General features: G+C 32.9%; 3 protein-coding genes across 3 annotated transcripts; 1 reads left to right on the top strand and 2 right to left on the bottom strand.

Annotated features, from left to right (window-relative positions):
* The first annotated feature begins 296 nt into the window (after positions 1-296).
* LOC136809838 (leucine-rich repeats and immunoglobulin-like domains protein 2) lies at positions 297-15141 on the top strand. The gene is made up of 18 exons (XM_067066396.1): positions 297-572; positions 4133-4204; positions 4424-4483; positions 4774-4845; positions 5182-5253; positions 5687-5767; positions 6001-6069; positions 6309-6389; positions 6800-6859; positions 8492-8560; positions 8812-8883; positions 9175-9327; positions 9536-9607; positions 10080-10151; positions 10472-10641; positions 10739-11071; positions 11428-11721; positions 12813-15141. The coding sequence occupies exons 1-18, from the start codon at positions 400-402 to the stop codon at positions 13949-13951; spliced, it is 3114 nt and encodes a 1037-aa protein (XP_066922497.1). The 5' UTR covers positions 297-399; the 3' UTR covers positions 13952-15141.
* Positions 15142-17231: 2090 nt separating this feature from the next.
* Positions 17232-18457, bottom strand: LOC136809906 (grpE protein homolog 1, mitochondrial-like). The gene has a single exon (XM_067066473.1). The coding sequence runs from the start codon at positions 18393-18395 to the stop codon at positions 17757-17759; it is 639 nt and encodes a 212-aa protein (XP_066922574.1). The 5' UTR covers positions 18396-18457; the 3' UTR covers positions 17232-17756.
* A 930-nt stretch (positions 18458-19387) lies between these two features.
* LOC136809915 (hsp70-binding protein 1-like) lies at positions 19388-20526 on the bottom strand. Its single transcript, XM_067066486.1, has one exon. It carries the CDS (start codon positions 20425-20427, stop codon positions 19483-19485), a length of 945 nt encoding a protein of 314 aa, XP_066922587.1. The 5' UTR covers positions 20428-20526; the 3' UTR covers positions 19388-19482.
* Positions 20527-21296: the final 770 nt, after the last annotated feature.

The following is a 21296-nucleotide window of genomic DNA, read 5'->3' on the forward strand; positions in this document are numbered from 1 at the left end:
ACTTTTGTAAACCTTGTCGAGTTGATATTTTTACAGCATACATTCAAGTTAAACTTTATGAATTTACAATCCAAAATATTACTGTATTTTCATAAAAAATTGAAGTTTTGTTTTTGCAGTTTTGTGTGTGATTCAGTTTTAGTGTAGCTTCATGTGTTGTTGTGTGATGTGATAAAATAAGGAGAGAGGAGGGAAAGAAAAAATAATTGGAAATTCAACACTATATTTCTCTCAACACTATCTTGCTATCACAACAACACACTGGAAATCATTTTGTTGGTTTTTTTTTTTTACAGTTAGAAACAAAATTCAAATTATTAAAAAAGTTTGAGTAAAAGAGTTATTCATTAAAAATATGAGATCGTCAAATCTTTGGTGAGAGAATGAAAAAAAACAAAGATGGATATTTATAACTTTATTTATGTGGTGATATTGATTTTCAATGTGCTGCAACCAAATGATGGAGTCCGCGCAGAAAGATCATGTACAATTAAGGAGAAAACACTGGACTGCACAAAGCTGAACATGACTGTGTTTGAATCGACAATTTTTCCCACCAACATAGAACATATGTAAGCTGTGTGGCTTTTTTTCTGTTATAGCTTCTGTCTGAGGTTTGTTAACCACAATCAATGATTTCCTTGTTTGCTTTGATCAAGCTTTTAAGCCAAACTGGATCATAAGAAAATAAACAACATTTGTTAGTTTTAAGTGCTTTAAGTGCCTTGTTGAATGATTACAAACAATTACAAACATGTTTCGCCAGTTATTATAATCTCTATGCCAATCTCCTAATTATAACATTAAATGTCAACAGTAAATGAGTGATTAAATGTTTCCTCTCTCCTAATCAATATAATATTATGTGTGCACAAGAAGAGATTTATGATAACTGAGTTTGACTAATTGATTCTGTCACGTCTTTTAAAGATTGACTTTTTTTCTCTTTTCAAATATCTTATCAGTTCTTTCTGACAATCTTATCTTTTTCTCATATGAATATTTTGGGATGATGAATGGTTTAGTTGGACTTGTCTTTTTATCTGTTGTCTGAATTTAGAAAGAGTAAACCGTGTGGTTAGCTTGATGATACTAGTCTAAAAAAGAGGGTCCTGAATCCTTGTTAGAGCCAAGTTTTTCTTCATGCCTTGATTATATTTAAAGCTTTCTAATTGATAAATAAAGTGTGAAGGTTATAACAAACTTTTCTTTAAGTTGTTGTTTTTTTGTCTCAAGATTTGTGGTTTTACTGTACATGTCTGAAGAGAAAATCTCATTTCTTTTCAAAAGTCTACTCTAAAAGTAACTTTATGATTGATAGGTTTTATATGTGAGTTCTCTCTTTTTTTAAACAAGGACATTTTAAAATATTCTCAGGGAAGATACTTTCCAACAATTACAGTTGATTTATTATGTTTCTTATTAACCTTTTTAGTGTTTTTTGTATCTCTTATCTTCTATCTTGAAACATCTCCAAAAGTGGAAAATAAGATTATAACAAAATCTGTTACAGATTCTGTTCTTAAAGAAAATTGAGTCCTTTAATAATGCTTTAGTCATTGAATTGCACATTTAAAAAATCATTTTTCTACCCTAACCTTGCAAAAGCATGGAATGTAAAACTTTATTTATATACAATTCCAGTATTTTTCCTTAAAATTCTTGTCGGGACTTAAAAGATAGCAGATCAAATAATGAAACTTCCCCAGGTTCAGTTACAGTGTTTTTCTGTGAAAGTCTTTTTTTGAAACATATTACTATTATATATTCATCTTTTCCCCTCTCTTTTGGAAATAATAATTTTTCTTGCTTCTTTCTATAATAATTCATTTTAGCATATCTATAGCTCTGTAATTAAATATTTAACTGATTTATTGAACAGTATTTTTCTCCCTTTTCCCTAATCTTTTTCTATTTTTTAGCAATTCATTTTGAATTCCCAATAGCACTGTCAGTAACCTATATCAAAAATGGAACTAGAGAAAAAGCCTTATAAAATAGATTCTGAGGTCTTTGCATTGTAAAATACCAACTGTGTTTTCTGCATGATAAATGTCCTGTTTCATTACTCAAAAAGGAACTGGGCTCTGGGTGGGTTTTTCTAAAGACTGTACTAAGGAAAAATTTTAAAGGGTTATCAGTAAAAAGCCTGTTGTTAAAACAGTTCATGATGAGTTTGCATGAGAAATTCTATTTTCAAAACTCAAATTGCTCTATGCAAGCTTAAATTATTTTCTCCCCAATGATGCTATGAGCTTTTATACAATCCATCCTTGTCCTATGTGAATTTTGCAAAAATTATCACAATTCTTTTAATTTTTAAAGAATAAAGGCATGCTGATTATTTTGTCAACCCCAGCCTGAGTTCAAAATAAATGTTTGCCCTTTGTCTCAAGAGGAGTTGTGAAAACTGAAACACTGAATCATCTTTTTGTTGAATAAATGATCAAAGTTTTTTAAAAGTTGGTAAGAAAACTTTTGAATTCAAAGAATTTCAAAATTTCAACAAGTTAGTCATGTGTAAATGATGCGCGATATTAATAAAAAAGCCACCCCTTTTCGCTTCAGCTGTTTTAGGAATAAGATGTGTATTAAAAATTAGCATATCCAGATACAAAGAGATACATGCTTGAATTTCTGTGACTAATTGCATCAAATCTTCAGAAATAATTTTCTAAGCTGAGTTACACGTGCCTCCAATAACTGAAGATTGCCCTACACCTAATTTGGATAAGTAATTTGTTTCAATTAGGAGAATTCATTTTCTTAAATACTTGAAAGATCCTTGTTTCGTAATTATCAAAATTGATCATTTATAAATTTATTTATTTATAAATACAAAAAATTGGGTATCTTAAGTCTACTTAAGTTTTTAAATCCTTTAAGATTTTAAGATATTTTGGTGATAATAAAATGTATGCTTTTATTTAGTATTTGGGACATGAATCATTATTTTAATATTTCCCATTTCTTATTATAAATCTCTCTCTCTCTTCTCTCTTGCTTTATATCTGCATCTGAAATACCTTTGTAGGCATCACAGTTTCCGTTATAGAGTTCTTTTATTATGATAACTATGTCAGGTATTCAGTGAGAGTTTTATACCATGCTAAACAGTAGGAAATGTCAAAGAGCTCTGTTGCTCGTCACACTCTAAATGTTTTTGTTATGATTTGATAAATAAAGGGAAAAAGAATTCTTATAAAATCAGTGTCACACACGTATGTTTTTCTTTTGATTTTCTACAGCCTTATAAAGGTTAGAATACAAGAACAATGAATATAACATGTATATCTAAGATTTTTAGCCTGGTCTATGAAATGCAGATTTTTTCATTGAATGCTCTGCCCTTCTTTTGTCACTTGTGAAATTTTTAATATACTCTATAATAAAAATAAAGCAAAAATGAACTTCTTTTATAACATGAATAGCAAGGAAACTGTGATCTCATTTTACATCCAAAAAAGATATCAAGCAATGTTCCTATATAATAAACCCCCTTTGTATTATTAATGATTCTAAAGAGGTAGAATAGAAAAATGTCAAATTGCTTTCTGTATAAAACTGTTGATGAATTTTAATTCATTTCCCTACTACTTTTTTAATGCTTTTAATATGCAATCAATGTAAGATCATACACACATCTCTATAGTAACTGATTTAAGAACTTAATTCTCCTCGAACAACAACCTTTATTGAATACCATAAAGCATGTTTTTTTTCTAAATAGGAATTCATCACTAGTTTAAGCTTTCTGCTTTTAAAAAAAGAACCCACAAAGTTTTTGCCACATCAATTTTCCCACGCAAAATATTCTAATTTGATTTGAAATATGAGTAACAATTATATCAAAAATCAGATTCCTTTCTGATTTATATCAAACACTTTTCAATAATATTAATTTTCGATTGTTTTTGAATTTAAATTTTGAAAAAAATCAAAAGCATAATTTTGGAGAATAATAGATCCTACAGAAGTATCCATGCTACAGAATATAGTTTGCTTTAGGCAATCTGCTTGAATTTTTCATTAGATTTGCAGGAAAAAAATATCTTTCCAATTATTTAAATTTAGTCATTTTAAAGATCCATTGATTTCTTTTATTAAAGTGTTTTTTTTTTGTCTTTTTTAGAGTATTGGATAACAATAAGCTGACAGAATTTCCAAATCTTGAAAAATTTCCAAATTTGAAGAGCATATCAATGTAAGTAGTAAGAAATTTAGTTTGCTATTCTTATTATAGTTTTTCGTTATATATGATTGCTTTGTTTCTTAACTTGATAGATGAACTTAAGATATAAAACTAATCTAGATTTCAATTTGTCACATTACCCTTATTAGAATTAAATAAGGTGATTAATGTCAATTTTTAAATTTTGATTTATATATCTTCATGTATGTTTTTGATTGATTCTCTTTCTAGATCACACAATCTTTTGACTTCACTCAAAAACTTTGGAAGCTTTCTACACTTGGAGTTATTGTAAGACAATGTTTTTGGTTCAGTAAAACGGTCTCTTGTTTTTTGTTTTCTTAATTTGCTATATTTGTCATTGAGAGATTGAAACGGTTTTCCTTAGATAACATTCTCTTCCTGTTAGTTTTAATGGTCCATTCTATTTTTGAAGTCAATAGTGCTGACCTGTTTGTCATCAAATAATAATGAAAACTATTATTGAAAACAATTTTTGGGTACAATTCTTTTCATGTTAAAATAGTCATCTTGTGTCTGTCAAATTTTCCATAGTTTTGAACATTTTGCTTCTTTTACAGAAACCTTAGTCATAACCAATTAGAAAATCTTGATGGATTGTTCAATTCTACACTCACAAAACTACAAAAATTGTAAGCTTTCCTTTAACAAAATACAAAATATCATTTAACTTTCATTTAACATTCTGATAAGCCTTGATATGCCAAAAATTATCTCTTGAGGTCAACCATGGTGTCCTGCAGGTAATAATTAGTTCCCCCTTGTAGGGCTAGAAAACCCACATTTTCTACTCCTAAATTCTTCCCACTTTATTTAAAATTTTTGGCTTAGCCCCTCATCAAGATGAAAACATTCAATTCCCCTCCTAGACAAAAGTTGATAGCCATATCTTCTTAGGGGAAGATACAATGTTAACCAACAACCAAATTTGGTTTCAAAAGTTAACAGTAGTTTTGCTTTTAATTTAGATTTATTAGTCATAATCAATTGGAGAAGATTGACAAGATCTTTCAGTCTTCCTTCCCAAACCTTCAATCTTTGTAAGTCTTAAATTTATAAATCTGTATTTATAGTGTACAAGAAAAAAAAATTTGAATTAGTACTTTAATGATAGTACTTTAATGATAGTAATTTAGTTTTCATCTTTATCGTATTGTCAGCTATCAAATGATAAATATCAAATGCTACGATTTTATGCTGAAAAATTTAGATAGATCGTAAAAAAATGTATAATTGGAATGAATCCCTAACTTAGTATTTATAAAATTCGCCGTTTTAAAAAAAATTCAAGATTCAGTTAAGCCAATACTATATCTAACTAGATGATCTTTCAGCATGTTGGTAGATGTAGATTGTGAAGTAACTGAGAAATTACCCAAGATTTTTATTTAAACTTCATGCATTCCCTTAAAAACAGTGCACAAATCTTTCACTAAAATCAGTTTAAATCTTTTTATCATTGTCTCATTTTAGGGATGCAAGTCACAATAAAATTAAACAGCTGATTGGTTCCCGTAGAAGGAGTCGCAGCCTGTTTCCCAACTTGAAGTACCTGTAAGTTTAGATACTGTACAAAGTTAAACTAACCAAAACATGTTTTCTGCACCAATGAATAGCTGTTTTTTTTTATCGGAAGAGAGATAATACATGATTTCTTTTTTACCAAGATTGCAAGAAAAATATGAATATGATGAAAAAAGACAAAGCAAAATTGCTTCTCCATGTTATAACAACAAATTTGATTTATTTCAACTCAACATTTAAAACAAAGTAATTTTCTTTTTTAGGGCATTGAACAATAATGAAGTTTCCTATGTCAAGTATTTCTTCGATCACTTATCATCAACAGAGACGATGTAAAAAAAATTCCAAATTATTAGAATTAATGAATTATGCTTTGTTTTCTTGTTTATAAGAACAATAGAATCGTAGAATCGATGTGACCTAATAAAAAGTTTGACTACTGAAGCAACCAGTTTTATATAAGCTTTTAAATTACCTCTGAGTTAGCAACTATCATGTTCTTACTTTATGTGTTTTTCGTTTAGGGTAATGCTGCTTTTTAATATTTGATTTTTTTCCTTTCCACCTCTAGTATTCTTTCGTACAACAAACTACAAAAACTGACAAATGAGCATTTTATCACTTTGGTGCAAAGAAATAACCTGAAAGAACTGTAAGTAAAAATTTATCTAGCTTTTTGGACCTACCTTCGGGTACCCCGGTGGAGGTTCTATAAATTAATCCATGTTCGTTCGTTCGTTCGTTCGTTCGTTCGTTCGTTCGTTCGTTCGTTCGTCTGTTACCGCCTGAATGGTTTAAGTGATTTTCGTATTTGGGGAAATTCCTTTTTACCATTTTACATTAATCAACACACAAGCTTTATTTTTCCATTCTGAATTACAGATTATTGTCACTTTTTCTTATTTTCATCTGATTTTAATCAGTAGGTAGGTCCATTCAGCATGTTGCTTGTTTTTCAGACACACTGTATTATTTCATTAGATTTTCATGTAAGAGGATCGCACTGCTTCTGGGTGCTACTTTTATCAAGAGCTATTTGACCACTTTCCTGTTTTTTTTTAGATATCTTGATCACAATTTGCTGAAATCTATTGAACTGTGGTTTCGATTCCTGATTAAATTGTAAGTGACAAAATAATTCTTTCTGTGTAAATAATTCTGATTCTTTTTTTAAAGGAAGTCACAGGAAAAAGTCATCAGATCACACGGGTGGGAAAACTTAAATTCCGACGCCGTAATTTTCAAAAATCAATTTTTGCGTGTGATTTTATAAACTGATAAGGTGTGATTGTTTTGGCAGTGTGATTTCCGATATCACACTGCGGAATTTTTCAAATAGTTATTTTTATTTTTTTAAATTCGGCGTGTGAAATCCAATTCAACACTTTTAAACTTCACTGAAAAGGCTTTATCGAAATGGCACGTGTGATTTCTAATTTCCGCAGGCAAATAAAGTTTTTCAGCATGTTGTACACTTTAAATGTTTGGCGTGTGAAATCCAATTTAACACTTTAAAACTTCGCTGAAAAGGCTTTATCAAACTCACACGTGTTAATATAATTTCCGCAGGCAAATAAAACTTTTCAGTATGTTGTCCACTATAAATATTCGGCGTGTGAAATCCAATTTAACACTTTGTCAAACACTGGCAACTATAGTCCAAGAAGTATAAAACTTACACTACAAAACTCTAAAAACGTAGAAGGACAAGATAGAAACAAGAAATCACAGTCATTAGTTCCCACGGGTGGGAAAGTCAAATTAACACGGTGGGAAGGTACAATTCCCACCCTTGTACTACGCATGCGTAAAGAAAACCACAAGTGAAAATTGGGCCAAAACTGTTCAGATTGCATTCAAATCATAACATTATAAGGGTGTATTCGATCAGTGTGTAACACAACGCTAAAGGCGAGGCGTCCCGCAAGGGCGGCCTCATTCGTTCGCAATGGACTTGCGTCGCAAGGGCTCAGTGGATAGACGGGTTTGAGGTCATTAAATTGGCTCTCTAGTGCAGCTCCACTGTTGTGACAAAAGTGCCGGGATTCTCAAAGTAGCGCAAGTACATGACAGAACGAATGGGAGCTATCGAGCCAATGCTCACGAATGATCGAATACATTTAACAATTTATCAAATACAAATCAAAGCCATTTTCCAAAAACTTATGGTGGGGAATCAAAATTTCTGCGTGTGGTTTTCGATAAAATAAGCGAGTGTAAAATGCTAAATCCGACGTGGGATTTTCAATTTAACACGCGAGGAGAGAGGGCCTGAAGTACGAAATTCGACGTGGGATTTTCGATTTAACACGTTGGATTTTCGATTTAACACGTGTATTGTTCGATTCAGCACTCAATGTTTAAAGCGTGTGATCCTGCGTTAACCACGTCGGAAATTCAATTATACACGTGTGATTTTGAGGGGTGTGATTTAGCGTTTCCCACCGGCGTAAAAACGAACCGATTCCCACGCGTGGGATAGCAGTGTGAAATGTATACTTTCACACCGTGTGATTTTCACTTTCACACCGGTGTGATTTGATGACTTTTTCCTGTGAGTAGTTCTGATCTAGAACGGATTTTCTTAAATGAAACTTTGAAATTCTCAAATAAAAGCTTAGAACCTGCGAATTACAAATTTGGCCGTCTGTCATTAAGATTTGAAAAATCCCTAGGAAAATGAAAGAAATTTACTCTGAAATAGGGCAAAACTGCAAAAATTAATCTCCGCAAAATGCGATTCTTCTCTTATAGGGATTTGAGTCACAATCGGTTAGAAACTTTCAAAAATGACGCTTTTTACTTGGAATCACTCACAGAAATGTAAGTAGTTTTCGGGTAAATTACAACCTAGGGGAGTTAAGATTTTTATCAAGAAACCAGAACTGTAACGTCGATATCTCAAGACCATCTGAACATAACACTGTTGTCTGAAATATTATTGGCTTTGGTTTTTTGATAGTGTTTGTAATTGTTGAACTGAATTTATTAAAATTGGTAAATCCTCTCTGGGGACGACATAGTTTGATTGTTAAACTGATTTATAATTAAAGTTTACTTTTGTTTCACTGTAGGGATCTATCTGGTAATAAGATTGAATTCCCATCTAAAGATTTATTCAGCAAGACTCAAGCAATGGCACGACTGTAAGTTGTTTATTCAGTAAATCAGGTTGTCCCAAGTTTCAACAGGTGGCACTTTCATCTCGAAATGCAGCGAAATTTCAGAAAAATTTAAAGAATTTGATTTGTTGGGATATTTAGATTACCACTGAGAAGAAAGTTCCCACATCCATTGACTTGAGTTATGATAATGACAGTTTTCTTGGCTAAACTTTCAGTTCAATCACACATACAATTTGTCACTAATCAACAAAACTAATCTTCAAAAGATTTTTAGTAAAAATTATTAAGAATTTCTTTCTCTTTATATTGTAGCAATCTGAGTAACAACAATATTAGAAGCCTATCAGAGAACTCATTTATGTATCTTCAAAACTTGAAATACTTGGACTTGAGCACAAACAATATCTCTGTTGGCATGAAAGAATTTGATAAAGTATTTCTGTGGCTGAAAAACCTTAAAACTTTGTAAGTATTACTTTAAGAAATCAATATTTCTCAAGTCTTGGCAAATTTGACGATAGATCTCTTTTTTTAAAACATATTCCATATTGGTCTTGGTACCGTGCAATAGCTATTACTTATCTTACACAAGGTTTTAATTGCTTACACATATTTTCTAAGGTTTTCAAAAAGCTCAACAGAGTGTAATCTGCATTTTTTTCTTTTCCTACAGAAATATCAGACGAAACAAGATCTTACTATTGCCAACAAACTCCTTCCCTGGATTAGGAGCTCTTGAAGTACTGTAAGTACCCCATTAATTAGTGGTTTTCCAAACCTTTCTAATTTCTCTATGAAAGGGGACACTGTATAGTTCTAATCTGATCTTATTTTGATTTACTTGGAATCAAGAAATTCGAGAGGTAATTTTTGCATTCTATACTACGCCTTTTTAGGCACCAAAAATTAAAAGCACATTTGGATTACACATTTTTATACGAGCAAACTATAAGAACATCGGTTTAAGAATAATTTAACACTCTTATGAAATTGGACAAAAACCCTCGACAAATGGCGAAAATAAGAACATCTTCATACTTCAAAAGCTCAAAAATATTTAAGAACATCCATTTTGCTTTTTCTTATAAAAAACATATGGGAATATTATAGATGGTTACCCAGAAAATTTCGAAAAATCTACTACTTATTATAATTCAATGTCGTGTAACATTTTTATTCAGCATATTAATTTCATCCCTTTTTTTTCTACCCTTCAGTGACTTAGCTGGAAACGACATCAAATATATTGAAAGAAACGCCTTGTCTAATTTGAAAAATCTTGTCGAGCTGTAAGTAATGCTTGTGTAAACTCTTTGAAAACCAAGCCTATCAATAACTCACGTTCTTGTTTGCCCAGCTCACGAACTATTCGTAACTTTTTGAAACTTGCTATAACGTGTTTCATTTCGATGTTCCGGTTTTACAGAGAGGGGGGAAAATAGTATTCAGTCAAACACTGTAATTCGGTACTTTAATCATTGAAATTCCACCAGGACTTTGCGGGAAAATTTTATCAGACAAACTCCCAGTTTTATTAAAACATGGCTTTATCTCTTTGTTTATCCAAATTTACATTGTAATAAAAAATATCTTGTTGTTTTCTTCTCAGAAATATCGATACAAGGGACTTAGATTGTGATTGTTCAATCACTTGGTTTCGAGACTGGTTATCTTTACAAACCACTTTGATCAAGAAATCGATCTCAGGTGTTTGTGCATCTCCACCATGGTTGAGAAACAAGAACGCGATGACTATATTGGACAGCGAGTTGACCTGTGGTAAGGACGACTTTTCCTGGTAGCTCAGTCGGTAGATAAAATAAGATGCAATTTTCAACTTATTTCAAAATTTGAATTTATGATTTTTCTATTCTAGTAAAACACAACAAAGACTACACCATTCGTCCAAAATTCGTTATCCAACCAACATCCAAATACATCAAGATACACGGCAACGTCTCGTTAGAATGTGTCGCCACCTCCTCGGTCGAAAATCTAATCCTCATCAACTGGTACCTAGACGGGCAGCCGGTACATCACCGTAAGACAGTGGAATCTAAGCTACAATACGTCCGCGCGAATCTTTACAAGAAGTCTTCGACTTTGTTATTGAATGATATAAGACATGACGAGAGGGGAAGTTATTGGTGTGATGCTGTGAATATTTATGGTTCCAGGCGTTCGAAAGAAGCTAACGTCACGATAGTTGGTAAGTGCCTCAGAGAAGAATCCCTTTTCGGGGAGAAATCAGGAGAAATTCGTATGGAAATCTCTTATAAGATTTACTGCAACCCAATTGAAAATCGACAGGAATATCTCCTGTTTAAAATATAATCAAATTTCAGAAATTCCTTTATTTTCTATGATGTTATAGTACTCTCTTTTCTTGTTTGAATCCTCTTCCCCAGACAACAACAACATTATGACCTTTAGTTTTAGTCAGAGTAATTAATTTAAACTCAGGAAGTTTTGATCCCTCTCGATCTGGGATTTTCCCAACAAATTATTGAAAAAATATTTTTTTGGAATTTTTCAACCTTGTATTATTTCGTTTTTTAATTTTAGTGCCGCCAACAATCTCCAAACGCCCGCAACCGAAAATCATTAAACGGACAGGTGACGATGTCCGGTTACCCTGCTCTGCGGAAGGGATCCCGGCTCCACTCATTTCCTTCAAAAAGATTACAGGTGACGAAACGGCGTGGAAATATGCGACGATCAACCGGAGAATCCACTACGAGAAAGAGACGTTTAGTTTTATTGTTCGAGATTTGAAAGTTGAAGATAGCGGTTTTTATGCGTGTTCCGCGTCGAGTCGTGCTGGTAAAGTGAACGCTACAGTTCAGCTGGTCGTAATAGGTAGGTGACTCCTTGCTTTTTTTATTTCACCCTATGTGAGGATATTGACCACGAAATCCTTGAATTAAAGTGATTCTGTTTCATCGTTAGTCAAACAAAATTCACGCTTGCAGATCAGCTTACTTGCTCCGAAACGAATCAAATCGTTTCACTGGTCAAATATTGTTTTCGTAATTTTGAGTCAATAAAATAAAACCCCTTAACGCGCCATCTAATTTTGCTGTTTAGCCCGTTTATTGACTTATGTTATTCGATGTCTCATTCTGAAAGCTTTCGAACGTCTATTGAACAGGTATCATTTAGGACATAACATGGAATGTTAATTCTCCAAATTATCGAAAGAACTTGCTAGGATCCTCTCAGTCAGACCGTCATAAATTATATTTTTTTCATCACTTTAAAAGGACGTGATTAAGAGAAAACGATATGTTAATATTTTGTTGCGTAAAACTCTCTCTCTCTTTTGACATTTTGGGTTTGTTTTTGATTTGGGACCTTTTATGTTGCGAGGTCACGCCATAGTTTCACTGTTTTAAAGTTATAATTCGCTGCTAGCTGTGTCTGACGTGTTTTTTCATGTCATTTTTTGTTGTTACGGGTGTCATAACTCTTCATAACACTTCTTTTGGGATGAGTATAAAGAGTGTCCTTCTTCGCAAAGAGTCTTCATTTCAATTTTTTTCGTTTGAAACTTTGATTCGCTTCTTCCTTCCTTCTTTGCTTCAATCCTAAAATGAAGACTTTCAAAGGTACTATAAAGATTTGCCTTATGGTTTTTCTTTTGGCATATTAAAAAAAGGTGTTTTTTGTTGTTGTTTTTTGCGGGCACATTTCTCTCCCATCATTCATATCCTTTGATCGGAGTTGTCTCAAATACATGGAGGTTATTCATTTTTTTCTATCAAGTCACGTTATTTACGCTATCATGGAAGTAAACGTTCGAATTTGTAGAGGTGAATCCTTTTCCTTCCATAATGGCGGAAGTTACGTAATTTAGCAAAACTTCTTTAGGTCTTTAAGTCTCACTTTCTGATCATAGCAATCAACTTTTCAATATATATTTAAAATGTTTTAAAATTTGTTAATTTCAGCTAAACCGTCGTTCATCCGGCCAATGAAAAGCAAACGAGTACCGCCCGGAACTGTTGCCGTACTGGACTGTATCATTTCCGGAAATCCCCGTCCACACATTCAATGGTTCAAAGACAACCATATGCTTCGACCTTCCAAATCGATTACTCTCTCCAACCAAATGATGGTGATTAACAATTTCAATGAACGTGATGTCGGTTCTTATTCATGCCACGCATCCAATGATCTCGGCTCTGCTTCTCAATCAGCTAGACTAGAATTAAGTCAAACGGAACGAGAACAGGCTACTCCGAACGTTGCCATTATAGCTATGACGGTTATTATTGTGTTCACAGTAACTTCTTTCATATGGTTCATGATGTTTTGTTATTGCCGACGGAAACGGAAACAAGAACGCGAAATATCTCGCGCGCCTACAGACGATCATGCTCATTTATCACAGTACAAAGAAGGTCTCGTTCCTGAACTACCGAAAGACTATTTATTACGGTGCAACGGTAAACTGATATCACCGACGCCTCCCGTACTTACACCTGCTATAGATACGGTACAAAGGTTATCAGATTCAGAACCACTTCTAGAACATTCAATGAGACGAAGTGGTATCGCTTTCGAAGACGACACACAAATAGATGATTGTCCGGAAGCGAACCTATTGATGCGAGACACGCTACGTTACTTAAGGGAGCAAACTGATGCTCCGCCTTTAGGTAAGGTGACGACGTCTCAGCTTCAAAAATCTCAAATAGACAATGATTACATGACAGACGAAGAGAGCTCAGATCAGCATGATTCTGGAGTACTGGTTCACTATAAAAGTGGGTCATCTTTATGTGAGCAATCGTTGCTGCGTGAGAGTCGTGGCCGCCCTTATGTCACAATAGACGTCACACGTGACAAGCGGAAAGAATCTGGTATTAGGTATCATCATAAACATTCGCTCAGTGTTGATGATTCGAGTGTCAATAGCAACCAACCGAGTAGTTTACAGAAACGAAAACGTTTGACGTCACAGTCTAACCCCAATGCAAGGGAAGAGTCTAGTGGCATTGAGTCTGGTGTTAGCTCGTCTTCTGAAAGTATATCTTCTTTTAAAGATGTTGATGCCCTGGGTCAACAGAATGTCGAAGTTCTATAGCATATCTTCTTATTTTTTATTTAATTTTCTCTATTTTTTGGCCGTTTCTTTGTTTGCAATTCGTTTGAGATTCCTTTTTTCAGTTTACTAATATTAAATTTCATCTTCATTGATTTTAGCCCCACCTGCAACCAGCAGGTCGAGACAAGTTCGTTTGTATTTTGTTTTTGCGATTTTGTTTTGATTTTTTCCTTGTATTGAAAAAAGCTCCCTGTTCGGGCAGGGAATATTTTTGGTATTACATTTTTAGTAATATTAGCGCGTGTATTTCAAATTTTTGAGATGAATAATATGTGTAAAAATTGGAAACATTGTAATTTAGCCATAGACTAGCGGAAAACTTTATCTCATTCGCGCTGGATCGCGAAGGCTAAGTGTTCCTTTTGGTAACTACTAGTCTATGAAAATACCGATGTTCCATTTTTTATTTAATCGGCATTATGCACCTAAGAATTCACCCTATTTCTATTATGAAAAAACACTTTTAGAAAGTATTTTTTGGGGATCGTAATTTTTTCACACACATGATATTATAGTTCAGATTTTTTATCTAATTTATGGTACTCTAATGTTATTAAGGGTTAATTCCCAAAATTAAGACACACTTTTAATAGAAGTCTTGGTTGGGTAGTCTAACCTGAACAGCACGCTTTAAATTTTCGGACCAAGGACATTTTTGAATCATCACGTCTACTGCCCATAGCGTAAATAACGTTACGAACATCACTTGCCATGATGATTAATTCTCAGCCGATTTTATTAAAACTACTTTCTATTCATATAAAAATCATTTAACGTCTCAAGGGACTTAATCACCATGGTAATTGTTAGAATACGATGCAAGTGATGTTCGTGATGAATCTGGAAGTTTTCGAAATGCCTTTGAGTTTTTACAAGATACTTCACTAATTGGTCATTTAAAGTGATAGAGATGACGCGTTCTTTAGAAAAAGTAATAAGATTCTTTGATTACATCTTAACGACCAACCAAATCAAATAAGAGCTTGTAAAAACTCCAGCTTGTCCCAAGTTTTCTAGTGTTTGGAAATTAAAGTGTGTGGCGTAATAATTTTTCTGTATAACAGAATATTTTGCAAAAATTAAATGTACATTTTTCAGAGAGTTCAAAACACTATGTAAATATTATTAGAAACTTGTTTCGCAAAATATTTTCCAAACAAATGATTTAATCAAGTTTGATCTCCTTTAGCCTATACTAAACGTCACCCGCGTTTTTTTACGCAATTAACGTCTATTCCACTTTGCGACTTTTTCGAATGTTTTGAGCCCAGGTTTTCGGGCTCTAAAGGCCGGTCTCCACTTGCGCGCGCTGCAATCGCACTTTTTGGCTTCAATCCTTTTTGGTTGGAAAAAAGATTACGTCATAAAAATGTAGCGCGCGCACGAAAAAAAAGTTGAACACATTTCAACTTTTTTCAACCGTTACGTCAGATCGCGCCAATGGAGTTGCTTCATTTTTCTTTTGACCAATAGCGTGGAAGCTTGACTCGAAAAGTGCGACTGAAGCGCGCGCAAGTGGAGACCGGCCTTAACATTCGATTTTTTGACGTCACTTTTAACTTTCGAATTTGCGTCAAAGCACTTGAAAGGCTTCTATTTTTCGAAAATCGTCAAAGTGGAACTCACTAAGAAACGAGATGAAAAATCCCGGTTTTTAGTGAGGTGCTCGCTAGATCTCCTTCTCTAAAGTGAAATTTAAACACTCGAAAATTTATTTTCGATACATCTGAATTTTTTTTTCTGAAATTCATATTCAATCCATTTGAAATTTTTTTGAAATTCTTTTTCTGAAATTTATTTTCGATACCTCCATTCGAATTTTTTTGAAATTCTTTTTTCTGAAATTTATTTTTGATCCACTGAAATTTTCTAGAAATTTATTTTCGAAACCTCCATTCAAAATCTTTTTGAAATTCTTTTTCTGAAATTTATTTTCGAAACCTCCATTCAAAAATGTTTTTAAATTATTTTCGATCCATTTGAAATTTCCTCGAAATTTATTTTCGAAACGTCCATTCCATTCGAAATTTTTTTGAAATTCTTTCTGAAATTCTTTTTTCTGAATTTATTTTCGATCCATTTGAAATTTTCTTGAAATTCATTTTCGAAACGTCCGTTTGAAATTGTTTCGAAATTCTTTTTCTGAAATTTACTTTCGAAACCTCCATTCGAAATTTTTTTAAAATTCTTTTTGAAATTCTTTTTTCTGAAATTTATTTTCGAAACCTCCATTCGAATTCTTTTTGAAATTCTTTTTCTGAAATTTGTTTTCAGAAATGTTCACCAAGAGATTTTCAGAAATGTTCCACTCGAAAACAAAGAAATCACTAGATTCAATCCGTCATCCAAAAATACGGCACACATTTTTAAGGCTTCACTTTTTCTTACCTAAGAAAGTTTAAAGATTCCCTTCTAGCCCTTCGGGCTTATACTTGTTTAACCTAATGAAACTAAAAAAATTCAAATTATCTCCAATTACCAAGGCAATGTGTGTGTATGGTGGGTGTGGTTGGCGTTTTCAAAAGGTTAAAAAGTACAGTCAAAAAGTATCCATTTTTCTAGTGTCTTGCTCCTGTTCGATTCAAAGCTAAACAATCCGCCGATAGTGAATGTCGAAAAATATTTGACAGGATTTTTTCGCAAAATCTTCTTTCCGCAAAGATTTTATAAAATGATAAAATGCATATTATTCGACTGTAATTTGATTATAAATTTATAGATTTACAAGACTGTAATTTACATTTTTTTCTCCATCTAAATTTAAATTACTTAATCACCTAGATGGGTACACCACGCAACAGTCTACTCCAATTACATAATAGTTTTCGAAAATACAGAAATGTTTTCCGTAGAGGTCGAAATGATAATACTCTTGTCTCCCGAATAGACGTCCCCCCAGCTAATTGTTAAGAGCAAAAAAAATCCATCCCCCCCGCTCTTATTAAGACCCCCCCGCTAATTAAATTTGAATAATTAAATTTTCTATTACAGTGTAGATAGACCTTAAACTTGTTAAAACTTTCCTTTTTGTTAGTATTGGTTCTTATTTTACATGTTCATTTGTTAAAGTTTCACTTTTGTTGTTGAAATTGATATCAGTTAAAAAAAATTATGTCTTCAAATTACCTTATTCCATCCACCCCGCTTATTAGAAAATTTTCCTACCCCCCCCCCTGCTTATTCGGACCCCCCCCCCCCCCCCCCCCGTCTATTCGGGAGACAAGAGTAATAAGAAGGAAAATAAATTCAAGGCTATCTATCCTTTGGTAGAATTAAATTATTCGACATCTTCAGATAAGACTAAATTAAATTTATCGAAAACTTATAAACATTCTATCCAAGTTGCAAAATAAAAAGTATAAAGATATTATTATAATTTCTACAAATACTTCTACAAAAGCAAAAGCAAGATTATGGTACCACCTAAACTCTCTCAAATTCGTCTAACGGTAATGATGACTTCATCAGATTTCACTTGTGGGAAATAATTTTTGAGGTTTTTTAAATAATTCGTATTTTGTAAAAAATCGAATCAGCAAGTCGCTGATGTCTTCTCTTGCAAAAATGTATAAGCAAACAACTTTATTTAAAAACCTGAACTTCTAAAAGTTAAATGCAAAATTAAATCGCTATCTTGACTTTACGAGCGGGAAAAAGATGTGTGCTAGCCAAACGATTTCGAATGGAAACTTGAGCACAAAATCGTCCATCTCGGAGTATCACATTGCTGTAAAACAATAACATATAAAATTTGCACCAAAAAATAATCTGTAAAAGGTTCTATTTATTGAACGACGCCCACTATAGCAGGACGTAGTGTTCGCCCGTGGAGCCGGTACCCGACTTTTTGTACCACTGCAACTGAGCCTTTCTCCTTTTGAGGGTCAGGCATCTGAAAGACGGCTTCGTGAAAATTAGGATCGAATTTCTGTCCTAATGGATCTTCCTTTTCGAGTCCGTGTTTAACAAAAACTTTATGAAGCTCCGTATATGTCATAGTTAACCCTTGGTATAGATCATTCAGCTCCTTATTGGCTTTGAGTTCTTCCTGTGAAACGCTCTCCGTTGCTTTCTCCAAGACATCTGAAATATCCAACAAATCTTTAGAGAAACTTTGAACGGCGTATAATTTAGCATCAGCTAAAAATTTTTGGTTACGTTTCATGATGTTTTCGTTCTCGGCCAGCGCTCTCATATACTTATCCTTAAAATCTCCAGCCTCTTTCTTGGCATCTTCAATCTCTTTGGTTTTCTCAGCCAAAATTTTTTCGTGCTCTGAACTCGGTTCTTCTTCCTTGGCCGCACTTTCACTTCTCAATGTTGTATTTACCAACAAGCCTCGATAAAATTGCAATTTGTTTGGTGAATGTCTTGTCGTGATTCTCAGAATGTTGAAAAGTCTGTTTGATGCTGCCAATGACATTTTGTTTTTATTTTATTTTAATTTTCTGTTGTTTCTTTTATCTGTAATGAGAAAAATGAGATCATAAAGCTAGAAAAAAAACAGCGTAGCAAAACAGTGGAAACAACTCCAAAACATATACTTTTGAATACCTAGCACATGAACTAATTGAAAATGCTTAATTTGACATTTTGATGAATTTACGGTGAATTAAGAAATTGCACCTTTTCACCATGAATTCAGCTAAAAACTTTGTGATTAATAAATAGATACTGTATGTACTTCAAACATCAACTTGATAAATTCCTGTGTACTGTGTCTGATGAACCTCTCGTTTCAGGTTACACTGGCTTGATTTGAGCTGAATCAAACACAGTGGCAGTCAAGGCACCCTTACAACAACACTGGTGTGGTCTCAACGAGATGGGTGGTCTCAATATTGAGACAAATCAATTTCAAGTAATCTTCAAGTAAGTAAGTATGGCATCAAAACTTGATGAAGTAAAGAAATCAAATTAAAAACTCGAGGGAGGTATTAAAATCTCAGACATACACATGGGTACCAAAAGTGATTCTTTTGCGTACCACTATCCTAATGTAGAGAATTAGTATTTTAATACATTTTGACATTAAAAGAGATAATTGATTTTAGTCAAGGAAAAATTTCCCAAGAAAACTCAATTAGAGGATAAATCAATATTTTGATATCTTAGGTGCAAAAAAGATTTAAAACCGTTTTTCTAGGGAAAAATCTCATATTATCTTTTGAAAGAATTATGAAAATTAAAGAAGGCTACTGTTAGTCATAACATAAACTAATATCCTTTGTACACAATTTTTTTTGCTTTTAGCACATCTTGAGGTTAAATGGATTCTTTTATTTTTTTCTGTATAACCACGTCACTAATCGTCATAGTGTCTGAGATTTTAGTATTGACCCCTAGAAGTAAATATTATGTAGTTTAGCGGAAAATTATCACCCACAGGGTCTGAAGAAACCAGGCTCAAAAGTGTAAAACTGTATCAAAATACAAATTTGCTATATATTCTACGCTTATAAAATTCAAGAAAATATTCCTATAATAAAACTCTCATATTGTCAAGAGTATCATTTTAATTGAGCCATTAATTTCTTGCATGATTCAAGTTCCAATTCATAGCTTTCTTTATCCTCATTTTTCATCCTTTGACATGAATTTTTCAATATTTCAAAACCCTTTTCAATCTCTATCGATGTCAGCAATTTCTTAGGTTCAATTTTCCCAAAACATGCCAGCAACAAATTCAAAATATGCCCATGAATAGCTTGTAAAGGTGACTCTAAAATTTCAAAAACTTTTAAGACCAATTTATTAGTGATTAATCTCTCAACAGCATGCAATGATAACGCATCACTACTGACCACCTTCATAAGCAAGAATGAAGACTTAGTACGAATCTTTTCGTTGTCACGATCAAAAATATTCATAAAAAACGTGTCATCAATTAATTTACAAAGCTCCTTTTCAGCATAATCATTGCCTCCCACTAAAGCAGACAACGCATAAAGTGACTTCACAACCAAACCATCATTTGTTGAATTCTTAATATGATAAAGCAACAAAATAATACCATGCTGCTCCAAAATGGCAACCTGTACGACAGGGTTATTATGCGTAGAATTTCCAATCAAGTTAGCTGCTTCAATTTTCAACTCTTCATGAGGACTTTTCTTGAGGAAAGCCATATTATGTTTCATGCCACCATTCGATGTAAAGACTTTTGCAATATCTAAACCCTCATTTAAATAATTCAACTCTTCATATAAGTTTTGCAATTCTTCTAATTTTTCATCCCCAAATTTCTCGTCCGGCTTATACGTTAAAAAGAGCTGAGTCATCAATGTGATACGATGCCCTTCGTCGTTTTCAAGAACTTCATTGATAGCGCTGTCAAGAAATTTACGTCGCTCGTCGTCAATTTTGACGTCGTCGTATGACTGTTCTTCCTGTGCCGTCAATTTTAATGACATACTTAACATGTCTTTTAATTTCTTCTGTTGCTGTTCACTCATCTTTCGCTTTTCTTCAAATTGATTTATATATTTTCTGTTAATATTTATTGATTATTTATCACCTAAAGTAAAAGTAATCGAGAAAAAATTACACAATTGAATTTCAAAAAACTTTCCTACCATCTTCAGAAGGACTTACCATATAATACCAAAACTAATAAGGCGGTGCTAGACAGCTGAAGGAATAGAAAATGACAATCTATAAAATACTCACAATTTCTCCTAAGTCTATTATGATAAAGCTGTGTAGTACTGTAAAAACGATAATTCTATATAATAGTATATCTCTAAGTCTAGCTACAAGTTTATTCTCAGCTGTACCGGGTGCACCAAAAAAAAGTATATAGGTTTGTCAAGATATTGTGAGCTTCAGGATTTATATTTTTTGTTCACTTTTTTTTATTGTGTAGAGGATGCTCTAACTTGAATTTTGAGCTATTATACATTAAATTTGAAAAAATAGTTCGAAAGTTATTTCCAAAAAACTGACTGTTTGAAATTGCAAAAAATTATTAAAACAGCAATCATGCTATATAAATAAGACAAAATGACAAAAACACAATTTCATTGTTTTTTTAATTCTTTTTTCTCTTATCTTACATTTTGCTAACAGTTTTTCCATCTTATTTGCACGACATGAACATTTCCGACACCAGTAAACTCAATGCAGACCCAAGTTCTTTGAGCAACTAGTCGAGGAATGGTGATCTATTTTTTCAAAGATTTTCTCACATAGCACACATCAAAGCCTCTCTTGGAGATTTCTAAAAACTTTTATCAACTTTTCCAAAAATATTATTCCACATGGGAATAGCTTGTTTTACCATATTCTTAAATTCTGTAACGAGTTTTAGTATTTAAAATTTTAG

The sequence above is a fragment of the Clytia hemisphaerica genome, unplaced genomic scaffold, assembly GCF_902728285.1.
Source record: "Clytia hemisphaerica strain Z4C2 unplaced genomic scaffold, Clytia hemisphaerica genome assembly, whole genome shotgun sequence".
NCBI lineage: Eukaryota > Metazoa > Cnidaria > Hydrozoa > Leptothecata > Clytiidae > Clytia > Clytia hemisphaerica.

Excerpts from the sequence above, each read along its gene's own strand:
- LOC136809838 (XM_067066396.1), top strand. The coding sequence starts at position 400 with ATGGATATTTATAACTTTATTTATGTGGTGATATTGATTTTCAATGTG. Across the intron at positions 9,608-10,079 it reads TTAGGAGCTCTTGAAGTACT|TGACTTAGCTGGAAACGACA; the intron begins GTAAGTACCCCA and ends TCTACCCTTCAG. Across the intron at positions 10,642-10,738 it reads GGACAGCGAGTTGACCTGTG|TAAAACACAACAAAGACTAC; the intron begins GTAAGGACGACT and ends TTTCTATTCTAG.
- LOC136809906 (XM_067066473.1), bottom strand. The coding sequence starts at position 18,395 with ATGTCATTGGCAGCATCAAACAGACTTTTCAACATTCTGAGAATCACG.
- LOC136809915 (XM_067066486.1), bottom strand. The coding sequence starts at position 20,427 with ATGAGTGAACAGCAACAGAAGAAATTAAAAGACATGTTAAGTATGTCA.